Source organism: Canis aureus, chromosome 21 (assembly GCF_053574225.1).
Source record: "Canis aureus isolate CA01 chromosome 21, VMU_Caureus_v.1.0, whole genome shotgun sequence".
In the NCBI taxonomy this organism is placed as follows: domain Eukaryota; kingdom Metazoa; phylum Chordata; class Mammalia; order Carnivora; family Canidae; genus Canis; species Canis aureus.
Window position 1 is genome coordinate 36,270,919 of NC_135631.1, and position 22,058 is coordinate 36,292,976.

At 36.6% G+C, this 22,058-nt stretch overlaps 1 protein-coding gene across 1 annotated transcript in view; it reads right to left on the minus strand.

Moving 5' to 3' along the window:
* Positions 1-1,440: 1,440 nt before the first annotated feature.
* GNAI1 (G protein subunit alpha i1) overlaps positions 1,441-22,058 on the minus strand; it is an 80,294-nt gene continuing 59,676 nt past the window's right edge. Inside the window, exons 4-8 of the mRNA XM_077863873.1 lie at positions 20,338-20,495; positions 16,291-16,419; positions 10,983-11,112; positions 9,655-9,808; positions 1,441-3,510 (exon numbers count right to left, since the gene is read on the minus strand). Coding sequence (XP_077719999.1) covers positions 3,320-3,510; positions 9,655-9,808; positions 10,983-11,112; positions 16,291-16,419; positions 20,338-20,495 — 762 coding nt within the window. The 3' untranslated portion in view covers positions 1,441-3,319. The remainder of the gene's footprint in view (positions 3,511-9,654; positions 9,809-10,982; positions 11,113-16,290; positions 16,420-20,337; positions 20,496-22,058) is intronic.

A 22,058-nucleotide genomic window follows, 5' to 3' on the forward strand; every position in this document is an offset into this window, starting at 1 on the left:
CTGTTCCTCAGATCCGTGTGTCTATTTTCATGGCAATACTATATTATTTTGATTACGCTTTGTAATATATTTTGGAATCGGGCAGTATGCCTCCAGCTTTGCTCTATCTTATGTATTTTTAATCTAAAAAACATGTTGTGGTTCAGATAAACTCAGGTTAAGGATAAGCTACTTACAGGTTTTCTAGAAATAAGGTAGCATTAAGAGTTCTATAACAGACATGAAGTCAGAAGTCCTAGGTTTGAAATGTTGATTTGATCTTGCTCGAGTTAACCTCTCTGAGCCTTTTCTGATCTTAGTTACTTTAACATTCAGTAAGAACATATGCATTTTATTCAGGACTTTTTCAGTGACTGAATTTGAATGAATTAGATCAAGCATCTAAGGAGTCTTTTAGAAGAGTACTGAAATGAAGGGAATGTTAGAAACTAGAACAGTTTTTAGAAACTTGGTGATAAGTGGGACTACAACTGGTTCATTCTGGGTCACTTGCCTAGTGATGGGAGACTAGGTCTGGTCAGGCTTGAGCCTATGCCAGGGAGGACTGGCAGCTTTACCAGAACCATGCAGTTCCCAAAAGGGCAGACTAAAGAAGATACCAGTTAAACCTAAAAATCGTATCACAAAATACTAATTAGTAAAAATAACTAGCAGATATCAATGAACACTTCCCATGTTCCAGGCATTGTTTTGAACATATCTCACATGGCGCGTAGATAAACACTGAAGGAAAACCCCAGCTATGCACAAAGTACAATTACTATTAAGATGTAGTTTGGGAGTGGAGTGGAAATGTAATGACATGGGCTCAGATGATGGAAGAGCCCTGAATAGGAGGCTAAGTTAAATTTGATTTTATTGACCCATCAGAGTCACTGCAGGTCAATGCAGAGAAGATAACACAACTGCAGTTCTATATTAGAATAACTGGCCTGGATTAGAGAAAGGGGAAATGGGAGGTGAATTTAATTAATGCGCCATTTCCTGTGGAAATTAAGCAAAAACCTGCATTCAGTAGGTGGTAGTAGGAATGGGAAGAAAAAAAAAATTAAGGCACCAAAAAAGTAGAATTGGGAGCGGAATGGTGGCAGAGAGGAGGGTTAAAAAGAGTTCTAAGTGGCTCAAAAGCTTCCCACTGAGAGACTGAATAAATGATGATACTGACTAGCTATACAAGGAGGGGAGAACTAGTTTAATAGGAGAACAATGATGAATACGGTTTGGGGCATATGGACTTGAAGCAGGGCGTACATTCTTAACAGGGAACATCAAGCAGTCCTAAATGTGGCACCACAGCTCATGAGGAAGACTGGAAGCAGAAAAATCTACTCAAGCTTCTGGAGTAGATGAAATTGCAAAAGGATAGCAAAGACAGAGAACAAATGGACATTCTAGATAGATAATTAAATCCTAATGCAAAACATGTATTTACTCAACAGGTTTGTAAAATTTTAAAAATTTAAATTTATTAGGATTTTTTAGTAACACAATTACACAGAATAAAGTTCAGGAATTCACCAATGATGGTCACCAAGATGTGCTTCTTTGTGGCTTTTTGAACAGTATTTCTCATGATTCAAATTTATTCATAGTATAGGTGAATTTCATACATAGCTTCACAATATGGATGTTACAGGTCTCCCATCGGTGAAATTAATGAAAACATATCTTTCATGGAAGGCACATAAAGAATCTAAACTAACACATTTAAGAAACTGTGATAACTTGGAGTTTCTTTACAAAGAAGAAAAACGAATCCCCAAAATAGAACAGGTGAAAATGTAGTCCGTGGTTACCCACACACACATACACATTACTTCAAGAAGTATACTGCAACAAAATGACAGCACATTAACTCAACTTAGAAATTACTTATCCACCAAGCTTACTGAAGGACTTCTCAAGATGAGGAGAAAAAACAGGAGGGTAGGGAATGCTGTTCATGTGGTTGAAACGAGGTCACAGAGACACATTGTGAATAATCAAAAGAAATGACTATCAAAATTCAATATCGAGCTAACACGTAAGACTTATTTCAGGACACATACAATCACTGACTTTACTTAACACTACTACTCAGTTTCTAAGTGTAATTGCCCATTTCATTCTCAGAAATAACAGCACAATTTAAAAAGATACTAACTCAAGCAAGTGGAGGAAATTTGAATAGTCTAAGGGAAAAAGAATTTTACTATAGTGTGATAATTAAATTTGAGACTAGTTACATATATGAATTTAAAGCTTGCATTATATCAGCAGCAGAATATTCAAAGATCTTTCTTGTTATCTTCCAAATAAGGAACTATCATGTATGCTAGGTACAAGGGATTTCCCAAAGGAAATACACAAATGAATGTCTCAAAATTCATTATGCTGACATATTTTTTACCCACAAAATGCTCTCAATAATCCACCTAAGCTTAGTTATAAATAAAAATGTAGTTATTTAAAGTGTATAAAAATTAATCTGGCATCGCCTTTAAGGAAATGCATGAATACCATTCAAATATTAAAATTCAAAGTGAAAACAAACCAACTGAATAAAAATTAAGTGTTTATATTAAGTCGAAGAGTATATCCTCAAAAGTCTGAAATTTTAGTTTTTCAAACCCAATTCAATGTAGAATCAAATCAGCATGCACTCTTTGAAGAAAAATTAAAATGCATACAGTGTTTACATAACTGATCCAAAGGCAGGTATAGTCATCCTCTTAAGAACATTTCAATAAAACACGTTAAATTTAAAGAACAAATCATGTTATTAAAATAGTCTGTGCAAGGTTTGTACAAATATTTTTAGGATAAGTATACATAGAATCAAGATAAAGACTGCAATGTTTCCTAATATTAATTACTGTACTTAAAAATTTACAGGACATGAACATAAATAAAGCTATTTAAAACTGGCAAACACAGTAATAGTCTGTCATTCAGTACAAAGTACTTAATATTTCTGTTATTACCAAAGCCATCGCGCTTAGAATCTTAAGTTGCCACTCTTAAAGCCTAAAAGTAATGTGGAAAACTAAAGTCATAAATACATGTATACATACATTTGCATATTTACACTTACGCAGAAATCATCAATACACTAGAGCCGAGCGTTAACACTGCCCTTAGGTTCACACCGTAGGACCACCTTTCACGTTTAAGAAAGGTCCTTCTCTTGCTTTCCATTAAAAAAAACACAACTTTCGTCAGGTCCCAGATGCATTTGCCGTATACTACATTCTGTGTTGCTGCAAGACTCTAGTTTAGAGAGATCCACATATAAGCACTCATTTGGTTTGAAAATACATTTTCCCATTAACTGCAAAACTTAAAAGAGACCACAATCTTTTAGATTATTTTTTATGATGACATCTGTTACAGCATCAAAAACAAACTGCACATTCTTAGTATCTGTAGCACATGTGAAGTGGGTGTATATTTCCTTTGTGTCCTTTCTCTTATTGAGGTCTTCGAACTGACACTGAATATATGCAGCTGCCTCTTCATATGTGTTTGAGCCTGGGATGGGAAAAGGCAAGACAGAAGGCGAAAAGTTAAAATGAGTACATGGCTAATAAGCAAAATGGACCTGGAAATACTGAAGTCCATTTCATACATACAAAATATGTGGGGTATTTTGTTATTTTCTGTTCTGGAATGAGAAAAATGATTTCTTCTAAATGAAAAACACCCGACGTTAATGACCTTTTCATGACTCTAAGCCTTAAAAAAACAAACAAACATGCTCCCCAGGGTATTTTTCCCTGCCTGATCTAAATGTCAGATCTCCTCATTTTCTTCTCCTTTATATTCTCCATCCCAACACCGAGCCAACTCCCTTCTCTGATGGTGGCACGCCATTTCATTTCTAGCCTAGTGGCTGACCAAGAAATGCTGGCTGACTGAATGCCCATCTGTACTTTTTATTCTTCTCTATACACATTAATTAGCATTTCTTTTTTTTTTCATTTTTCTTTATTCAGAAACTGTACACAGGCCTACAATGTGGTTTATGGCCATGCGGTTGAAGACTTCTAAGTACAGACACTCCAGAAGTGGTCTGTATCTAAAGATAATCACAATGCACGCTCTGTGGGGCAGCAATACAGTGCCTCAGCTTGCCCTTAACAGAACTATACACACGTATGCACCAAAAGACATACAAAGACTGTTCATAGCGGAGGTAACCTCCATGTTAGGAAACCACCCCAAAGTTCATTAATTGCAGACTGGCAAATAAAGTTTGGTGTGTCCGTACGATGAGCTGCCATACAGTACTGAGAAATGAGAATGAAGTACTGTTGGATGTACAACCACATGAATGAGTTCTAGAAACATACTGTGGAACCAATGAAGCCAGACACAAAAAGAGCACAGAACTGTATGATTCAACTGATGTTTGGGAAGAGAAGGTGGAAAACAAAATCTATGAAGACAAAAGTCATTACTCGGTGTGTAGGGGGATGGTGGTGGTGGTGATTGCTTAAGACTGGGAGAGGTAGGTTGGGGTTTCAGGGGACGTGGAAATACTCAGTGCCTTGATCTGAGTGGCAAATATATCTGTATTTTCACTTCTTAAAATTCAATTTAGGCTAAGTGCACACATATGTATTTTATATATGTACATACATAACATCTCAAAAACTGTTCCATTTGGAAAACTATCGTTAAATCTTTTGTGGGGACACTAAAAAATTATTTGCTTGGCTTTCAAGGTCCTCTGTTACCCAGCCTGATTGGTAAAGCTATTCTCTATTCCCACTGGTGGCTCACCCCATGTCAGACAGGACCTTAGGCACCAACTCCCACCTGTGATACTCCAGTGCATTTCACCAGTTGTTTCCGTATCTTGGCTATAGTAAATAACGCAAAAAATATGGGGGTGTACATATCTTTTTAAGTGTTTTCATTCTTTTTGGAAAAATTCCCCAAAGTGGAATTGCTGGATATTTCTACTTTTATTTTTTGGTTGGACTCTCTATACTGTTTACCATAGTGGCTGCACTAATTTGTATTCTCACCAGCAGTGCAAGAGGGTTTCCTTTTCTCTACATCCTCACCACACTTGTTGTTTTGATAATACCTATTCTCAACAGATAAGGGTGCTAGCTCACTGTGGTTTTGATTTGCATTTCCCTGATGATTAGTGGTTTTGAGTACCTCTTTGTGGTCCTGGTGGCCACTTCTAGGTCTTCTTTGGGAAAGTATCAATTCAGATCTTCTGCCTATTTTTTAGTGGACTGTGTTTTTTTTGCTATTGAGTTGGTGTTCTTCATATAATTTTTCAATATTAATCCCTTATCAGATACATAATTTCCAAATATCTTCTCCCATTCCATATGTTCCCTTTTCATTTTGTTGGTTTCCTTTGCTGTGCAAAAACTTTACAGCTTGATGTGATCCTACTTGTGTATTTTTGCTTTTGTTGTCTTTAATTTTGATATCAGATCCAAAAAATCATCACCAAGACCAATGTCAAGGAGCTACTGCTTCTTTTCTTCTAGGAGTTTTATGATTTGGAGTCTTGATTTTTTTTTTTTTAAGATTTATTTATTAGAGAGAGAGAGAAAGAGAAAGTAAGCATGAGCAGAGGGGAGGAGGAGAAGCAGTGGAGTCTTAAGTTCATGTTGTGTATGGTAAAATATAGTGGTCCAGTTTACCCAACATGATTTATTGAAGAGACTGTCTTTTCTGCATTGTATGTTCTTGGCTCATATGTTCTAAATTTTATCATATATGTCTGGGTTTTTTTTTTCTGGGCTGTTTCCCAGATATATGCATCTATTTTTATGCCAATTCCATACTGTTTTGATTACTATAGCTTTGTAATACAGTTGAAAATCAGGGTACATGCTGTCTTCAGCTCTGTTCTTTCTCAGGACTGCTTTGGTTATCTGGGTTCTTTTGTGGTTCCACACAAATTTTAGGGTTATTTATACTATTTCTGTGAAAAAGTGCCATTGGAATTTCGATAGGGATTGCACTGTATCTGTAGATTGTGCTCTAGGTAGTGTGGGCATTTTAACAATATTTTTCTAATCCATGAACATGGAACATCTTACCATTTATTTATATCTTCTTCTATTTGTTTCACTAATGTCTTGTAGTTTTCAGTGTAAAGATCTTTCTCCCTTTAAATTTATTCCTAGCTATTTTTTCTTTCTAATGCAATTGTAAATGGTATTTTCTTAATTTCTTTCTGATACTTCATTACTAGTGTATGGAAATGCACAGTATTTCTGCATATATACTGTGTATCCTGTTACGTGACTGAACTGATTAGTTTAATAGTAGTTTGGAAGAGTGTGTGTATATGCACACATACATGTATACATATATGTGTCATCTGTGAAGAGACAGTATTGCTTCTTCCTTTTCAATCTGGATGCATTTTATTTCTTTAATTGCTTAAGTGCTCTGGCTAGGATTTGTAATACTATGTTGAATAAAAGTGCAAGACAGGGATTCCTTGTTTTGTTTCTGATCTTAGTGGAAAAGCTTGCAGCTTTTCACTGTTGAAGTATGATGTTAAAGTATGAGCTTATAATGTATGGTCTTTGTATGTTGAGGTATATTCCCTCTGTACCCATTTCGCTGAGTTTTTATCAATCATTACTTAAGGTTGAATTATGTCAAGGATTTTTCTGTGTTTGAGAAAATCAAGATTTTTATCTTTAGTTTTGTTAAGGTCGTAGAGCATGTTGATTTGCAAATGTTAAGCTACTCTTATGTCCCTGCAACAAACCCCACTACATCATGGTGTACGGTCCTTCTAACAGACTGCTGGATTCTGTTTGCTAGGATTTTGTTGAGGATTTCTGCATTTACATTTATCAGGGAGTACTGCCTACAATTTTCTTAAGTCATCTTTGTCTGATTTTGGTATCAGGGTAGTGCTGTCCTCATAAAATGAGTTTGGAAGTGTTCCCTCCTATATACATATAATTTTTACAAGAGTTTTAGAAGGACTGGTATTAATTTTTCTGTAGACGTTGGCAGAATTCATCAGTAGAGCCATCTGGTCATGGACTTATTTATTGGGAGGTTTTGATTACAAAGTAATTGGTTTGCTCAGATTTTCTATTTCTTCATGTTCCAGTCTTGTTAGGTTGTATGTTTCTAAGAATTTTTCTACTTTTTCTAGGTTGTCTAAATAACCTAGTTTGCTAGGAGATCACCACATACTTAACAAATCAAAATTTAGTATTATCAAATCACAAAAGAGTGGTGCTCTGAAATTCTTAAGCAATAAACTGTGTCCTATTTACAGAAATTAATGCAACTTGTCAATTAAAAATATGTTTTGGGGAAACAGCTTGCACTTAGTGGATAGCTCAACCTGCTGTATATATTATGCATAGCTAGACTGCTAAGTGCCAAGAGCTACAAGATACACGAATAGATTCATGAGCACATTTCTTAATCTGATTTTAATTCTTAAGAATGGCAAAGATGTGGTGGGAGGGTGATAGATTTTTTTCTACATACACTAGAACTGTCAAGTTATCAAGGCAGGTATAGGTGATGACCTAGTTCACGAATGGAGACCTGAAAGCGGGGGTGGTGATATAATTGAAAGGAAGATAGAGGAGAGTTGAGAAAACAAACAACACGAGTTCAGTTTGAGTTTCAGGTGCTAAAAAAACAGACATGTTCAACAAGCAGTTGGAAATGCGAGCCTAAAGCTCTATAGAGAAATGAGTCGACCATGGAATTTAACATGGTGAGAATAAACAGGACTATGAAAGGAGAGTGCGCGAAAAGATCACAGGTTGCAGATGGAATGTGCTGAAATGCCAACATATGGATATTTAAGTGAAAGAGAAGGAAAGAGGAGGAAATAGGAGCAGGCAGTGGTAGAGAGAAACCAAGTGACTAGTTTAGAGGCTATAGAGGCTGCTTCTATACAGAGTCAACAGTCAGGAATTAAAAGGGAAGGTTGCAGCAAGAAGCAAGGGAATCAAAACGTAGGATGCGCAATGAGGACTTGACATTATAATCCTAACACTGGGCATGTGAAAAAATTATGTAATACTCTCTGTGTTCAAAGACTGTGATATCACAGATTCTTACTAACTTGACAACATAAGAAATACTCTTTGCTGCTCTGAAATCCCTATAGGCATATGATATTTATGGATTCATTTGGGAACTCTGATAATATTAGCACAAATTGGTTACTTCATAATAGAAAATGACAAAAAAACTGAAAGATGAGGCACCTTGATTCTGGCTAGCTTCAAACTTGGACACAGGACTACAAATAATTTTATACCTTAAAAGCACTAAAATGTTTCTGGACAAGGTGACAGGAAACTATGACTTTCAGAGAGAAAACAAAAGTTAACAAGCAACTATGTCAAATTATTTTGAAATGAAGTATAACCTTGGAGGCCACAGAAAGACCTGGAATACTTAACAGTGTGATTAACTTATCAAAGAACCTTCCCCTTTGGTTCTAATGAGGATCTAATTCTGGTGGTCTGGTTGTTAATGGTCCAGGTGCAGAAGTGCCCCAGACGTGGGTCTGGACCTGGACTGTCACTAAAGCCTGAGCGCTCCCACCTGCCTAAGCAGGATGAAAGAGGATTGGCCTCCCAGGGGGGTTTTATCAGTGCCTTTGGAAAAAGGTGGTAAATACATAATACAAGACTCAAATTTTGTTCATAATGAAATGAGTTCTTGAGAATTTTTTTTTTAAAGGATGGAGTGAGGGTAACTTGTATCATTAGCTAAATGAACCAAACTCTTCAGAATATTTAGGTTTAGAGATCCTATAAACCAGTGGTAGTTAAATTCTTTGAGGCACAGAGTTCTCCTCATTAAAATAAAATCTTACTCAGAAACCCAATATGCAAAACAGATTAAAAACGAACTCACTCTGCTTTAATAAGAGAGATGCTGCCTGTGTGCATGTCTGGTGGAGGAGAGAGGTGTCTCCCTTCCCGAAACCCACTTTTCAACAGCAGCCCAGGAGGTTCCAAGGAACTCAACTAGGACCAAGTTTTAGCTCAGCTTCTGATTTTACAAATGGGGTACTGAAACCCAGGTAAATTAACTGCCTTGTTGAAGATCAAAGAGCTAATCATGGAAAGGCCAGGACTGTACCTCAGGTCTCCTTTTGAAGTGTGAACCATTTCCCAGAGCTGGGAAATTACAGTACCATTAACAGTCTCATTACCAGTGCTGCAAGTTCTTGTGAACTTTTGCCTGACTCCCCTGAAAATGACTCATGGATTCCTTCTTCATTTATCCCTCTATAATCACCATTCACACTCCTTTGTAGTAACATGTTGCCCTACTTTATGAGTACATTTGTCTTTTTGAGATTAGACTGTGAGCACAGACATGTCTTACTGTGCATCACACCTACCTGATATGAGATCTGGTCACTGGATGAACAAATCAGTGTTTTAAATTTACGAAGACCTAAGATTCGTCACAGAAAATTATCTAGCACCTTTTCTATAGGCCTATGTTTATTTTCAATAATCTTAGCTATATCTCAAGGAAATATTTGTCCTTCAGTGTGTTTAATAATTTCCCATAAAAGTAAGAGTCATTAAGGCAAAAGATTCAAAAATCTGTTACTGAAATCTTGTGTTAGGGGGACTTTCACTATAAATACATAACCTGACAAGTTATCCACAGAGAGTAAAATACCTGCATATTCAGGATAGCAAATAGTGAGAGGGCTCTTTTTGATTTTTTCCTCGAAGAGATCCTTCTTGTTTAGAAAAAGTATAATAGATGTATCTGTAAACCATTTGTTGTTACAAATGCTGTCAAACAACTTCATGCTTTCATGCATTCGATTCTGTAACAGAAAATAACATAATCCGTTTGTCTCAATGGCAAGGATTTTGAGGACTATTACTTTTAAAAAAGTGTTAGAACAGAATAGAGCTTAGTCTGCTGAAAAGTAAGATACCAAGCAACACATTCCTGCCATTTAGGAACAAGTACACTTGATTACAGGTGAGGTGAATGTATACACCAATCATCACTTTTTGCATTCAACCAGTACTTGTGGAGCGCCCACTGTGTGTCACTGTGCCCAGAAACACCCTGCTGCAGGACCCTGAAACCTACAGATGCCAAGTGCGAACATCTGAAGAGAGACCTCACTGTTACAGAGTGAATCAAAGTTTCCATTAAAAGACAAGGAGGGAAAAATAAATAAATAAATAAAAGACAAGGAGGGTTTTTAAAGATTAATGTATTAAACTGAACAAGCTGAAACACGATTAGCCCAACGTTCTAAATATAATGATGTATCAGGGAAGGAAACCTCCAATGCTGTTTCCTGCCCTTCTAGTATCTGTGGTTTCTAAAAGGACACCGATGAATTTTATAGCATCGAAAGGAGAAAAATGAACGAATGATGGTACAGAGTACCTGCTGCACTGTAACTGTATGTACTTGACTTTAAAAATACAAAAAGTGACATTTCGAACTTTTCCCCCCCATCTGAACTAAAGTTAACTTAAAATGACAGAGTTCTGGGGCATGTGGGTGGCTCAGTGGTTGGGCGTCTGCCTTTGGCTCAGGTCATGATCCCGGGGTCCTAGGATCGAGTTCCATATCGGGCTCTCTGCAGGGAGCCTGCTTCTCCCTCTATGTCTCTGTGTCTCTCTCATCAATCAATAAATAAAATCTTAAAAAGAAAAAATGAGCCTTAGATTATTGTGAGAACTAACTTTCAGTTACTATGTAGATACTAGACATAGGAAGTGCACAGGTAAGTACATAGGGTTGAAGTGAGATTAACTCTGTCTTTTCTTATTTTAGGGGTTCATCTGTGCTTCTTGAGTGAGTATACTTCTCTTATTATATAAACAGAAGAGCTAGAGGGAAAAAAAAAAAGCCAGCTGAACTTTCAAATAATTCACGCATTAGCAAGAATTACTCAATTTTTCTCAGAAAAATTCTTGGCAACATCTCCAGCCCTTTATATTTCATGCTTATTCTTTAACAGTGGTTCTACTTGCCATTTCTTCATCTTCAGCTAGAACCAGGTCATAGTCACTCAGGGCCACACAGAAGATGATGGCGGTCACCCCTTCGAAGCAATGAATCCATTTCTTCCGCTCTGATCTCTGTCCTCCCACATCAAACATTCTGTCAGAAAAACAGTGAGTTTGACATCGCATTAAATGTTCAAAAGCTCTGAGGGGTTCTATAATATCATCCCGCCCCCCCCGAAAAAACTCCAAATTTCAGGGGGATGTCGGATGGAAAGGGGAACATTATGGGAGGAAAATGATGTCACAAATTGGTGTTGGCAAAGGGGAAAAAAGTCTGGTTTTCAAATTTTTGATTGAAAACAAAGCCCAAAATACCCTCAAAAAACAACACATTCATTAACATATGAGAACACTTAGATCAGAACATTAAAGCAGATACAAATGAGTGGACTGGACTATGAGTAAACACTAAGAAGTCACAGGAAGCAGCCAGGCAATGCAGAGATAATAGAGTATATTCAATTTGCCAAAGTCACAGAACATTACAGTCAGAGTACATGGTCCCCTCTGCCCCACTTTAAAATGTTGCCCTTTCTCCCAGAGGCCGCAGGTAGGACTTTTACATAGAGAAGAAACCTTATTCCAGGTAAGAAAAAGCTGAGCAAGCAAGTGATATTTACATGGGGCAAACAGGTTACCTAAATTAAAAAAGTAAAACCATATTAAAGGAACAAAAGAGATGAAACAGGACATAAATGTGTTGCCCTACTGAACAGGTTCAAAATTTAGAGTGAAAATACTCAATTTTTCTACAATATATGACAACAGACCACTGTAGCTTAGTGCAGGGTAGGAAGACAAACCATGTGAAAACAATGGTCTTTCCTCATCTTTTCCTTATAAGACTTTTTTTATTACGTTAAACAAAAGTTGAAATTCACATGGATGTTATGCAACCTAGAAATAGCCAATTATATAATGGAAACACTATGCAAACTGGTACATTTTAAGAGGCTCCATTTATCTAGATGTCGCACTAATTAAAACAGTCCCTATTTAATTCTCAGGCAAAAAGAATTTCCCTGCAGAGTAGTATTGGCCTATAAACCAAATCTGAGTACCTCAACTGATATTGTTACTTTTATCATCATTCAAGTGCCCTTCATTCTTTTGGGTTAGAGAACTGTTTATTAAGTGTGCTATATCACAAAATGATTCTACCACACAATAAATTAAAACGGGTAAGACCTAAAAAAAGAGAGCTGACGGTAAAGATCAAATAAGGAAAATAGAAAAGAAATTAAATGGTTACCATCTGTTAAACTGCCAAGGAAAACAGTTTGAAGATAACCTTATCCAAAAGACTTTATTTTGGGTAACTTCTTTGATCCAATGGCACGAATATCCTGACCACTCAATATAAAGTAACAACCAAACCCATCTCACCCCCTCCCACAATTTCCTCCTGTGATGGTGGGTTTTAGGTGTCAATTTGGCTAAGCAGTTATTTAGTCCAACACTGACGTAGGTGCCGCTGTGAAGGGATATCACTGCTGTGGTTGACAACTATAATCAGTTGTCTTTCAGTAAAGAAGATTATCCCTGATAATGTGGGGAGACTTCCTCCAGTCAGCTGGAAGCCTTAAGAACAAAAACAGGTCTTCCTAGAAGGAAAAGAAATTCTACCCTAGGATGGCAACATCAGTTCCTGTCTGAGCCCTAGGAGCTTGCGCTGGCCAGCCCTCTGGTCACGTGAGTCAATTCCTTGAAATGGGCCAGCCTGACTGATATAAATTTTAGGACCCACAGTGGGGAGCTGCTGTGACAAGTGGCTGTAGAACGAACTGGGTAAGCAGCAGAGGCTGGAAGGATCCTGAATCACTCAACAGAGAAGTCCAGACTACTCTGAAAAGATGGTTGGTTAGAAATACAACACAGAAGGTAGCAATTTTGGAGATCTCGGGAGTGCAAAGGATGGTGGGGTCCTTTCCTACCTTAGAGGATACGTGAATGTTAAAGATGTTTTTGAGGAGTTCTCAGAAGGAATGTGAGAAACACATTCTTGGACACTGGAGAAAAGGTAATCCTTGGTGTAGAGTCACAAAACCTCTGCTAGAAGGCTCTAGTACTGGATGTTAGGAGATGAACTTGAAGAGTAGTTGAGGAAATTTCCTAGCAAAGTGTGCAGAGTATGGTTTTGTTTCTCCTTGTTGCTATCGTAAAAAATATGAGGAAAGAGAGAGAAGCAGAGGAAAACCAGGGAAGAAGGCCATGTGACCAAGGCCAAGGAATGCAGAGCATTTCCAACCAGTACCAGAAGCAAGAGAAGATTCTTCTGTAAAGCTTCTAGAAGGAACACAGTCCTGCTGACATGTGGATTTCAAACTTGGAGGCTCCAGAACTATGAAAGAATAAATTTATGTTGCTTTATACCACCTCACTTGTGGAAACTTGCGACAGCTACCATAGGAATGAATATATCCCTCTTGCTTTTATTTCTCACTCTAGCAATTTATTACCTCCTGATAATTATAATATTTACTTCATCTTGCCTCCTCCTGTCCCAACAATGTAAAGACAAGACTTTGTCATACTTCATAAATATTTGTTGAGTGAATGAACTACGTCTACAGAATATTTTAAAATGCCTTCAAATGATAATAGACAAACCTTATTTCCTTGTTCAAGATCTAGGTCTTCCAGTTATGCTGTGGGATGTTACGTGTAAGGGAGCTTTACCTTGATAATCCAGTATTTTAACTACAGAAGAAATCTCAGCTTATTTTAACAATGAACGAGGGTCATTCATAGATTTGTCATAAACAAAGAACCTTCCATCTAAACAAGTACTTCTCAAACATTAGTGTAGATCAGAATCACCAGGTGGGCAAAATTGATGCTGCTGATCTGGGGACCATACTTTGGGAATCACTGGTCTTAACTCATTAAGCCAAGGAGCAAAAATGACTAAAATCTGATGTTACAAATAACTGTGCATAAGGCAGTATTCCTTTTTCACACATTAGAATTATCTTAAAATTCCGATTTTTTTTAAATTAACCAAAAACAGAAAATAATATGTTCTCCTTCAGATGAACAGATGAGAGTTTTTTTTCTAGCATCAAAGAGGGAATGAATTTGAGTTTTCTTAGGTTTCTTTTTTTTTTTTTTTTTTTTTTCGGGGAGGGGACGGAAAAGGTATACAGGGATATTGAAGATTCTGAGATGTTCTGATATTCTCAGACTGTCCTATGAGACCAAGACCGACTGGTACGAAGCCAGATGACCCTACAGGCATATCCACCCTATACATATAACGTACTCCAAAACCCATTTCACATTTATACGACTATAGAAAAGGAAGAGAAATCTATCTTACAATTTTATAAGAGAAGGGATGCTATAATTCCCTATTTGGCAAAAAGTAAAGTGGTTGATTCCTTAAAGCAAAATGATCCACGCAGACACTTTCCACAAACGCCTAGTCAGAGAGGTGAGAATATGTATTCTTAAATTACAATGCCTTATTGCCTCCTCTTGAATTTAATTCTGATCATACAAAATACTAAGCGAAACCGAAATTTTACATCAGCTGTTAAAATGAAAGAACGAATTACAATACAAAACACGAAAACGAGAAACACAGGAACTCCTGCAGAATCATTCTAAGTCTCCTTCTGCCCTCGTTCTCCCCAGCTCCGTGCATTTTCTCCTCAGACTGTATTTGTTAAAGCCATTAGCTGAACATAACAATATAAGCTTGCTTTTAAAATAGGGTGTTTAAAAAAAGAGTAAACAAAAAGCAAAAAAAAAAAAAAAAATCAGAATCTAAGTAAAAACAAACAAAAAAACCCCCAAAACTTTGAAGCCTCATTCTGACAGTGAGTTTCCTTAAAATTATAACTTTAAGATAAATGTAATAATAATAGTTCCCAGATCAGACCTATCAGACTATTTAAATATTAATGTTTTACTATTCCCCACTTTGGTCATTTAATATCCTAGAAGTACTGAACAGATTAAAAGAAAGTAAATGATTTTGGTAAGAGCTACTGCCAGCCAAAGAATGTCCACTGCCAGCTTACAAACTGGCGAAAACAGAAAGGAATTAAAAGGAGATGAAAAAGTTGATCATGTATTTAAGTACAAAGTTACATGGTCAGATAAACTATGAATTGTAATTCTGTTTTTTAAAAAAAGCAGGCAATGTTTTTTTTGGGGGGGGGTGGAGGGAAGCTGCTATGGAAAATTAAAATTCAATTTTGGTTTTCTGGAAAATCAATTACAGGAACCACTGATAAATTAGTGGGATAAATTAGTGACTAATGATAATAAACATATTTAAAATACTTATAGAAGAGGGGCATCTGGGGGGCTCAGTCAGGTCAGCCTCTGACTTGATTTCAGCTTGGGTCGTGATCTCAGGGTTGGGAGATCAAGACCGATGCCAGGCTCCATCCTGGGCATTGAGCCTACTTAAGACTCTCTCCCCCTCCTCCTTTCCCATGTCCTCAGGTGCACGCATGCTCTTGCTCTGTCTCTCTCTCTCCCAAAAAATAAGATACTTATAGAAGGAATCAGAAGTACATTTGCATCAGTATAGTTGCATATATGTAACTGTACTTCCCACGACTTGTAACAGTGACCTTCAAGAATATTTTCATCTTTGACTAGGAAACTTTAGGTGCTTTCAGAAATTCTGCTTCATTAAAACTGTTTCAGAGCATTAGGGCTATCTGAAGCACAGTCCAATAACTTTTTTCATACTTTAAAAAAGAGGAACATAGGTCTGAAAATTAATGTTCACTAAACTTCCCTGAGTCTCATTCATTATGAAATGAGTGTATTGGACAAAACAAGCTCTGAGATCCCTTGCATTTCTACAGGCTACAATTCAGTACTTCTCTGCTCAAACTTCATTAAGTTAGTATTTAGCATACTCTAAATGACATTTTTCATCATGAAAAAGTGCAAACATTTGAATGAATAAAAACTTTTAAAAGGTACCCTTCATTTTTACCATTTCCATAAATAAGCATATGTACAATCAGTAAAATTCTAAGAATACATGTTAACACTTTCTCCAAATATGCAATATCAGAGCAATATTTTCTATTTAGAAATAAAAGCTAAAAATTATTTTTATTTAAATCACTTTGAAAATATAAACAAGAGATTTGCATGTTCATTTTTTCTTAAATAAAAATTAAATATTCCTAAGAATGTTTCCTGTCCTTCTTCATCCAAAATATTGTCTGTCTAATCACCTTTCTTTACTGAACAAGGTATTTTATACCTAAATTTGTAAATGATATGCTTTAAAGCTACTTACTTAAAATGGAGATCTTTGAAAGTAAAATGGGTTTCGACAATTCCTGTTGTTTTCACTCTGGTTCTGAGAACATCCTGCTGAGTTGGGATATAATTTGGTTGTGCTATTCTGTCCAAGTCATTCAAATAGCTGAAGAAATAAATAAAATAATAGTTAATATAGCCCTTAAAGATCATCTACATCAAGAAGTAAAACATTTTGATGCATGCAATATCATAAATCAATGGAAATTTTTATATTTCTGTGTAATGATGTAAAAATACAACCAATTTAAGTTTATATGTTATACAATTCCCACTGAAATGAAAATGTATACTTCTCCAGCCACAAAGCCCTTTTAACATTTTCTAAGTACTGTGTACTTTGTTTTCTAAGGACACGAATTAGTAATTCTCCTTGTTAGAAACAAAACAGAATAATTTCTTAAAAACCACACACAACCAATTGTACACTAGGAGTCAGCTTCTTAAAAGTCTTTATTACACTTTTTTTAAGTAGCATGTATTTCTTTTCTGGACATTACTCTTGTTGAGGAGTTACAAAGTCTGAAGTTTTTGAGAAAGTAATGAGTAGATCTCCAGCCAAAGGCTAAATTCAATACTATTCTTTTTCAGCCAGCTTTAAGTTACAAATAGGAAAACACTACGCACGCTCTTTTACTCTGCATTTTACTGGTTCTCTAAATAAATATTCATATTTGGGGATCCCTAGGTGGCTCAGCGGTTTAGTGCCTGCCTTTGGCCCAGGGCGCAATCCTGGAGTCCCGGGATCGAGTCCCACGTCAGGCTCCCTGCATGGAGCCTGCTTCTCCCTCCTGCTGTGTCTCTGCTCTCTATGTCTATCATAAATAAATAAATATTTTAAAAAATATATTCATATTTTACTTCTCACTGGTTTTAGCCACCACCCGTTCAATACTCTTTGCCAACAATGTCAAATATGTTATGCTACTAAAATGCAGTGGTGTCATACCATGCGATTATTTTTGTAAATTATTCTGTGTCATTTTATATAGTAAATAATGTTATAGAAAGTCCAGGTATGAAGAGAGTAATGTGAACCTGAGTGGTGAAAGAAGCCTTCATGGGTGGGGAGGGTTGTAAACAGAAATCTGAATGATGAGGGATGTGAACAGAAAAAAAGAATGCAATCCAGATCAGGAGAGTAGTCAAACAGTATGAGGAGGCAGGAATTGTCAGATCTTGCTTCTCACAAAGTAAGGCCCCCAGGAAGTTGTGCATAAACTCAAATGAGAAGTCTGGAATTGATTCTAAATGGGAAGCTTCCCAACAGTGTTTTCTGATACTAAAGTGCAGTGGTCAAAGATAATTTAGAAGATTCACATCTGTGTTTATTACAGAGGCACCAACTACTACAACTTTAATGGACGTTATCTTCTGAAACTGTTCCTTAGCCATTTAGAACAGATCTTACAAACAAAAGGAGCTCAATAAATATTTGATTTGTAGAGATGGAGTTGAAAAGCTATCGAAACACTGAATTAGTAATCAACAGTGTTTTAGACAGTTAAGTATATGTATGTGATATTGATACCAGAATTCATAGAGCATACCTGGAGTTATCTGCATTGTATTTATTGAACTTAAAATAATCTTATTATCACATTGCTGATAATCCCCTAGTACTCTGTGTTTTTAATTCCACATATATAATGATATACAGTATTGTAAAAAAAAAAAATCTAATAAACACATGGCAATATTTTACGAATTGTCCCTCTGAAATAGTGTGTTAATCTTATTTAAAATGCACTTTGATTACTCCCATACATTTATTTGCTTAAAAATGCTACTCAATAGTCTCTAAAAATAATGCACATTCATATTTCAATAACACAAATTAATCCGGCATTGGGAAAAACTCCAATTATTTTAAATGATCATGAATTTCAAGTAAATTGGTAGTTAGATAGTCCCAGTGGGCAACTTGGCAACATCTCCCATCTCTAGCCCAAAACTCAGAAATCAAGAGGCTCTGTGACCACTATGGAGAAAAAGATTTCTAGGACTTCCTTCATTCTTGAAAAGTGGCTCCCTTGTTGCCATCGTGAAGTCAGAACTACTAGTAATGAAATACTGGGGAACCAAAATGACTTATTTTTCCAGTGCATACCCCGATACTTGAGCACACGGGACAAGTCTTGGTCATTAGACTGCAGTGGTCCAGGAAGTCCCATCATACAGGGAAAGTGACTTCAACCGATCATCTCTGAGAAGGACCCCTTAATTACTGCAAAAGCTCCCCTAGCTGGGCTCTACTCAGAGCAATCTTCTCAACATGAGTGATTCCCATTTTAGCTCTTTCTGCAGGAGCTGGTGGTGCCAAAGCAAATAATATGGTCTAAGAATCGTGTTCTTCCTGTAAATCATTTTCTTCTAATTTCTCTTCGAGCTTCTGTAAAGTATGGTTTATTCATTCACTCATTATTAAACAAGAGCATAGCAAATGACAACTGTGTGTCATGGAGAAAGCACACAGGGTGAAAACAGACCGCACTGAATTTACAGTGTAGTGGCAGAGACAGAAAATCATTTCAACACAAATAAAAATTACCTCAAATGTAAATCTGTGAGTGCTCTGAAAGAAATATTTTGTATTTTAAGTATGTAAGACAGGGAGGCAAAGACCTAATCTGTGAGTCAAGGCATATATCCTAAGAAAAGATGACACCAGTTGGAGAGGGGAGCTACATATTCAGTAACATGTTACATATACATATAGAAAATACATACAAAATAATATGTATATATTATATAGCTTACATAGTCATAAAGCATTAGAAATACAGATTAGGGGTCGCCTGGGTGGCTCAGTGGTTGAGCGTCTGCCTTCAGCTCAGGGCGTGATCCCAGGGTCCTAGGATCAAGTTCCACATCGGGCTCCCTGCAGGGAGCCTGCTTCTAACCTCTGCCTCTGTCTCTGTCTCTCCAAAGAATAAATAAATGAAATCTTAAAAAAAAATATATAGAATAGGAAATACTAATAAAAATTGGTATGGGTTACACAGTAAGGTGTATTTACTCCCTCACACTAAATCACAGAACAGAAACTGAGTATTCTTATGTGTAGCCAATGACCTGCTGAGTGATAATTGGGGAGAGCCGTAACCTATTTCTCACTGTGGTGAAATGGGTGTATTTACCTAGTCCTCTCTAGTAACCATCATCTTCTCTCTCACCCTCATTTGTGTCCCTGAACACCAGTAGCTGTCAAGAAAATGGAATAAAGTAAAAGGAGCACAGAGCACATGTATTAAGACCAGTTAATGCTACTCATATCTGACATTTTTGACTGTGTCTGCTAGATTATGGAAACAAACACTTGATTTTTTAATTTTTATTTATTTTTTTTACTGTAGCTAGATCACCAAGCAGAAAGCTCCCTGACCAGGTTTTGCTTTATGAACTCTCAGTGGCCACCACTTAGAAAATCAGGGCAGGTTTTTCTTACAAAATACTGTACTTAGCTATCTGTAAACGATATCTAATGCAACAGAGCACATACAATTGACAATTTTCAAGCGTAGAGATATTTTACTCAATGAGGAAACATCTTGGGATCACCATACACCCCTCTAAAAGAGGTACATCTCATGCAGGGTGCCTGTCACTGGACAAATAATTCTTCTCAGGCACTTTTAAGTTTAGTGAAAAGAACCAAATCAGCTCCCCTCCCCTTGGGCTGGCCCCACGCAAACTTGAGATACGCTCAAATTCAGGGTGAACTTTGCAAAGTTCCAGTTTACTTTCTTGGAAATATGCTGCCAACAGTCTATTCTGAATGTTTCAATTAGAGTTACATAAGGGTGAGTCTCTTGAGACACCTCCGAACACAAAGGAAATAACAGCAATGCTATCTACAAACACACCAAAAAATCCAGAAAAGTTTTCAAATACTGTCATCCTGAATATCCTGAGTTTTACAAGAAATGTGTCAGCCAGTTCTGCAATAGCACTGACTTGGAGGTATATTTGACTTGCAAGAAATTATTCATGATAGTTTAGTTCTGAAGTCATGATTACTTACTATGCTGCAGAGTCATTAAGCTGGTACTCTCGGGATCTGTTGAAACAGGCTTGCACGCCACTATCTTTCCACAATCTCTTTATAACTCCAGCAAGTTCTGCAGTCATAAAACCTTCTTCAGCAGCTCCAGCAAGCACAAAGAGTTGGCGGGCATCATCCTGAACATTCAAAGACCATTTTTTTTTTAATAAGTAAAAAAGGGAGACATTACAGATTAAAAGTACAGAGGGAGGCATTCTAGATTACGAAAAGTGCAATCATGCATTTCCTTTGTTTTTCATTGGGGTCATGGCTTTTAGTTCTCTGAAGCACCACTTAAAAAAAATGGCTTAACCAAAAGAGCATAACCTTAAATCGCAGGTCTATGTTTTGTAATATTAGTAATAAGCGGTCAAGGCTCCAGGAAACTAGAAGAATGACTTACACCTACAGGTCATGAGGGGACACATTAACCAGCTATTTGCTATCACTGACGGTTTATTGTGCACTCATCAGTTTTACAAACAGAGAACTAATGTATGCCTTACCCCTCCCACCCAAAATGTTTCTAAGAAACACACTAACATTGCTAGAGATTATTTTAAGGGAGAATCTCATTAAATGTTGGCTTTCTGATATTCTCTATGGAAGCAAAAGAAATTCAGAGAGGGAGAAATCAATGTGGAATAAACGATAATAGCTTTACAGAATGATCTGAAATTTTCAGGAGACCTTAAGATGTGTATACATTAAAGCCAAGGGGCAGGAGGTGGGAGCAGGTGTTTGTTAATGCAGGCAGAGGATACAAACACAGCTATGAAGTAGAAATACTCATGATGCATATTGAAGACAGCATGCAAAATATTTTAAATGAAGGAATGATGCATATAAAGTTATTAAATTTTCCTTAAGTTTTGAGACTACAAATACTTATTCTGATCCATAGGTAACCAACCACAGTAGGTGAGCACTTCCAAAGGAGTTGTGACAAGGATGCAATTCTAAATTTTCTACTAGCCATATTTTTTTAAAAGATGAAATTAGTATAAAAAGACTTTATTTAACCTGTACATAAGATAGCCTTTTAATGTGTAATCAAGATAAAATTATTGAAACATTTCATATTTCTATTCATATTCAGTCTTCAAAATCTGGCATTTATTTTATATAGACAACACACCTCAATTCAGATTAGACACATTTCCAATACTCAATAACTATATGTGGGGAGTAGTTATAATGCTGCATAACACAATTCCAGTTTTCAGGTAAAAATACAGTTAATCCAAAAATAGGGGAGATGTGAAGTTGCTAACTTCACAGAGATTCTCTATAGCCAGAGACTTGTAGCTTTATGTTAACTGGGTGGACAATCCCTAATTTCTCTCAAGGGCATTTCCCCAAAGTATTAGAGTACATTTTTATAAAGTGATGGCAAACACAAGGAAGGTACACAGTAGAGAAGCACTTGGTGACACAGGATAGCAGAGTACTTGCTGACAGTATAAATTCATTTTGCTGCCAATTTGTGAATTTTTTTTTTTCCTCCCATAGAACCCACAGTGAAAAATAATTAAGTAACTCAGCATGGGAACCTTTTATTCAAGCATATGTTTCCCTTTTTAGTAAATTACAAGATAAATGCAATGTACGCAAGCAATGCATGTACAACAAGCCTTAATAAAAGCTAACATAATAGAGTTTTAAGTCATTCTTAGCACCATTTACCTAATTGCAGTAAA